Here is a 3,739-nt window from a genome sequence, read left to right on the forward strand (position 1 = left end):
GGTAGATGTATATACAATGTTCAGTAGGACAACATGATGAACTGTAGAAGATGTTTATACAATGTTCAGTAGGACAACATGATGAACTGTAGAAGATGTTTATACAATGTTCAGTAGGACAACATGATGAACTGTAGAAGATGTTTATACAATGTTCAGTATGACAACATGATGAATTGTAGTAGATGTATATACAATGTTCAGTAGGACAACATGATGAACTGTAGAAGATGTTTATACAATGTTCAGTAGGACAACATGATGAACTGTAGAAGATGTTTATACAATGTTCAGTAGGACAACATAATTAACTTTATTAGATGTTTTGTGATTTTTTAATGAAACTAAGTGCACATTTTTGGTAGAAAAAAAGTTTTGTTCCTTATATTATCATTATAATTTTTTCACTCTTGAGTATTTTTCAAGTCCGTCAATGAAAGTTTAAACAAAGATTTTATAAATGGTTTTAAAATTTATGAGAATTAAAGTTCCAATGAATTTCAGTTTTTATTGATATATGAAAAATACAAGAAAAAATTATTTATTAAACCTATGATTTCTTTGTTTGCAGATACTGATAAAAAGTATTTGTGTTCACATGCCAAGCGTAACATTCAATGTGATACCCATAATTTGTTTTAATTGTTTGAGCTTATACTCTGTATAATTCTTAAATATTACATGAAAGAGTTAGATTTGTCACCATGACAACTATGTGGTAAGTTTATTACGGTGTTGAAGCTTTTGCTACAGTTTCAAAGCTATTAAAACATTTTTTTATGATTTTATCGTATAATCCTTTGTTTTGTAACTTCATATCTATTATAAACATTCAAGACATTGCTTGGTTGACTTTTTAGGCCTACAACTGTCAGTTATGTAAGTTATTCATCTTGTTGTATATAAGTGTGGCAAACACTTTACAAACATCCAGTGTTTGAAAATTGTTTGGGTTAAGTCTTGGAGATTCTCCAACATTCACTGATCTGATATTTTGTAATATAATGAGGAGGAAAACCTCTTCTACAAGTGGAAACGTAGTTGTTTTTTCTTCTTCCAAGTTTATGGTGGCTAAACAGCAATATACAGCTGCAGAAGTAAAGGAGTGACTGTTGAGGAAGCCCCAGGATTCACCCAAAACATGTGTTAAAGCACATTATCCTGCTGAAGATATGTGGTAGTAACAGTACAAAGTCATATGATCTGCACATTAATAACATATCCACTAACAAAACACAAGATTTGCCTGGGCAAATTCATCTGTGATTAGGAAAAGAAGGATAGTATATGCCATTGATTCTGTGAAACAGTGTGCAGTAGATGCTGTGGCATAACACAGTAAAAGAGTTACTAATTGAATGGTGTACAGTTTTTCTGTGTCAAGGTAGTACATAAGAAAAACATTTGTTTGCCATTTCCATTTAAGTATAACTTGTCTGCATATGTGAAAAATAGTTGATTTGTGTGCTTTATTGGTTCATAAACAATCCTTTGTTGATTTAGAGAGAATGTGTATATACTTGTATTGAGAAAATGTAATAGTACGGAAATGCTGATGACGTAAAGTGTTTTGTTGAAATTCCAGTTAAATTTCAAGCATCATAAAGTTTTTTCTTCTTGATTTTTTTTAAGTTTACCAATTAAGATCATAGATACATCTTTTAAAATTTATAAATGTGTACATATCTTGAAATTTTTGTAGACAAAAACGTCGAACGGACTTGGGTTACAAACGAGCTTATACCGATGAGGAACTACAAGCAGCGCTTCGAGATATTCAGACTGGAAAACTGGGTACTCGTCGTGCAGCTGTTATTTATGGTATTCCACGGTCTACTTTAAGAAACAAAGTTTATAAATTGGCAATGGAGAGAAAGAAAAAACAAAGAGGGACCATAGATGAACCTAAAACTCCTTCAGTAATCAATAGCCAGTCAAAAGAAGAGAAGCTAGGAGATAATGTTTCCACTGTAGGAAGTGAGTCATTGAGACAGTTGTTGAAGATGACAATTAATCACAAGGTACAGAAAACCCAAGCTTTGCCATCCAAAGAGTGGAGTACGAAAAATGAATCTTTTAAGATGTGGCCCTTTATTAGTCCCGATTTCTACAGTAGTGACCCTACGAGCATCGTTCGGTTAATAAATGGGCTTGAGCATAGCCATGCTGTTGCTCCTCTAATAGCTAAGGTGAGTTCACACAAGGGGATGTTTAACTCTTAATGAATTAAATGAGCTTAGAAATTTAAATTGAAACATAAATGCTGTAAGGAAGGTACTTGAAATTAATAAATAGTGTAAACACACAAATGTTTGTTGAAGATAGCAAAATACAATCATTGTGTCAAAAAAATAGGTTAAATCTGCATGATGAAGGTGTAAGCCTCATCAGTGATAGAGGAAAATAATTCTGAAATCTTCCAGTTTTCTAAATTTGATTTTGAAAATTTCAGGAAACTTAAGAAATCCCTTCAGTAAAAATATAAGAAATGTTAGGGGAAAAAAATTATTATTGAAATTTGTTAAATGAATTGGTAGAAACTCAGAATTGTTTTAGGCCTACAAGTAAAGGCAGAGGTTACTTGCTTGTTACATGCAAGAGACATTATTTGGGATAACCATTGATTGTACACTGTGTAGAATTGTAATAAGTTTATTAATTTGGAATTTTCAGTCTTGCTGAGCTGATGCAACAGTCTTAGAATTCCAGATATTTATTTAAAATTAATATTGGTTTATCTAGATTAGATTGCATAATGTTATAAAATGTTCTTTCATTGGTCGTTTCTTTAATTATTATTATTGTATGGTAAATATAATGCAAAATCTAGTCAACATAACAAATTAGCTTATTTCTTCCTTGATGTTGGCTACGGGCTACTTTCACTTGTAGTTATAGGTGTAACTGCTCAAATTGTGTTTTAACAGAAATTCCCAGACTAATGGTAAGTACATTTACAGAATTTCCTTGCTAATCATTCAAGTAACTGTGAAAAATTTTTCTGACTTCACTAAATGATTACTTGTATTTATCAGTAACATATTCTCATCTGTAGATATTAGACAAAACCTCTTGGTTATTACATCATCATTGTTCATGGCTCCCTGTAGCAAAAAACATTATAACATTGAAAATATAGCCTACAACACTGGGTGAAGTTTCTTGAACAGTACTAATATACAAATTTAACAGTACAATATACTGCCCATTCACCACATCTTTTGGTGTTTTCCTTCTTTGGGGTTATGGTATGCAGATGGGTTATAAATTAGTTATAACTAATATTGTATTAAATGTAAAAGAGAACTATTAACAAATCCTGGAAGACAAGACATGACAGTTGGGTGTAGCAAGAGAGGTCTGATTTTCTATTCGATGGCTCTGTAACCAAACACGATTGAAGGCAATAAAATTATGATTTGTCTCAGTGATGACAATTTTATTGTGAGTAATTTATGTCAAATGTCGTACTTATTGGAGGGGTGGTGAATAAAGTAGAGAAGAGGGAATGCCTAGGGAAAAAAGTCGCATTTCTCACACTTGGGTAAATTGAAGATTTTTTTAATATTGCCTTATAAAATTAAGAACTTAAAACTTGTATATCATTAAAATATTTACAATACTACAATATTTTTATATGTTCAACTACTCCATTAATGGCTGTAAAAGACTAATATTTTTATATGTTGTTCAACTACTCCATTAATGGCTGTAAAAGACTATAATATTTTTATATGTT

The 3,739-nt window shown here is 31.3% G+C and overlaps 1 protein-coding gene across 2 annotated transcripts in view; it reads left to right on the forward strand.

Annotated features, from left to right (window-relative positions):
- Positions 1–3,739, forward strand: part of LOC106473265 (mushroom body large-type Kenyon cell-specific protein 1-like) — a 45,156-nt gene that overhangs the window by 36,870 nt on the left and 4,547 nt on the right. For both annotated transcript variants that reach the window (XM_013933950.2, XM_022401734.1), the window contains one exon: positions 1,703–2,189. In XM_013933950.2, coding sequence (XP_013789404.1) covers positions 1,703–2,189 — 487 coding nt within the window. The remainder of the gene's footprint in view (positions 1–1,702; positions 2,190–3,739) is intronic.

The sequence above is a fragment of the Limulus polyphemus genome, unplaced genomic scaffold, assembly GCF_000517525.1.
Source record: "Limulus polyphemus unplaced genomic scaffold, Limulus_polyphemus-2.1.2 Scaffold6026, whole genome shotgun sequence".
In the NCBI taxonomy this organism is placed as follows: domain Eukaryota; kingdom Metazoa; phylum Arthropoda; class Merostomata; order Xiphosura; family Limulidae; genus Limulus; species Limulus polyphemus.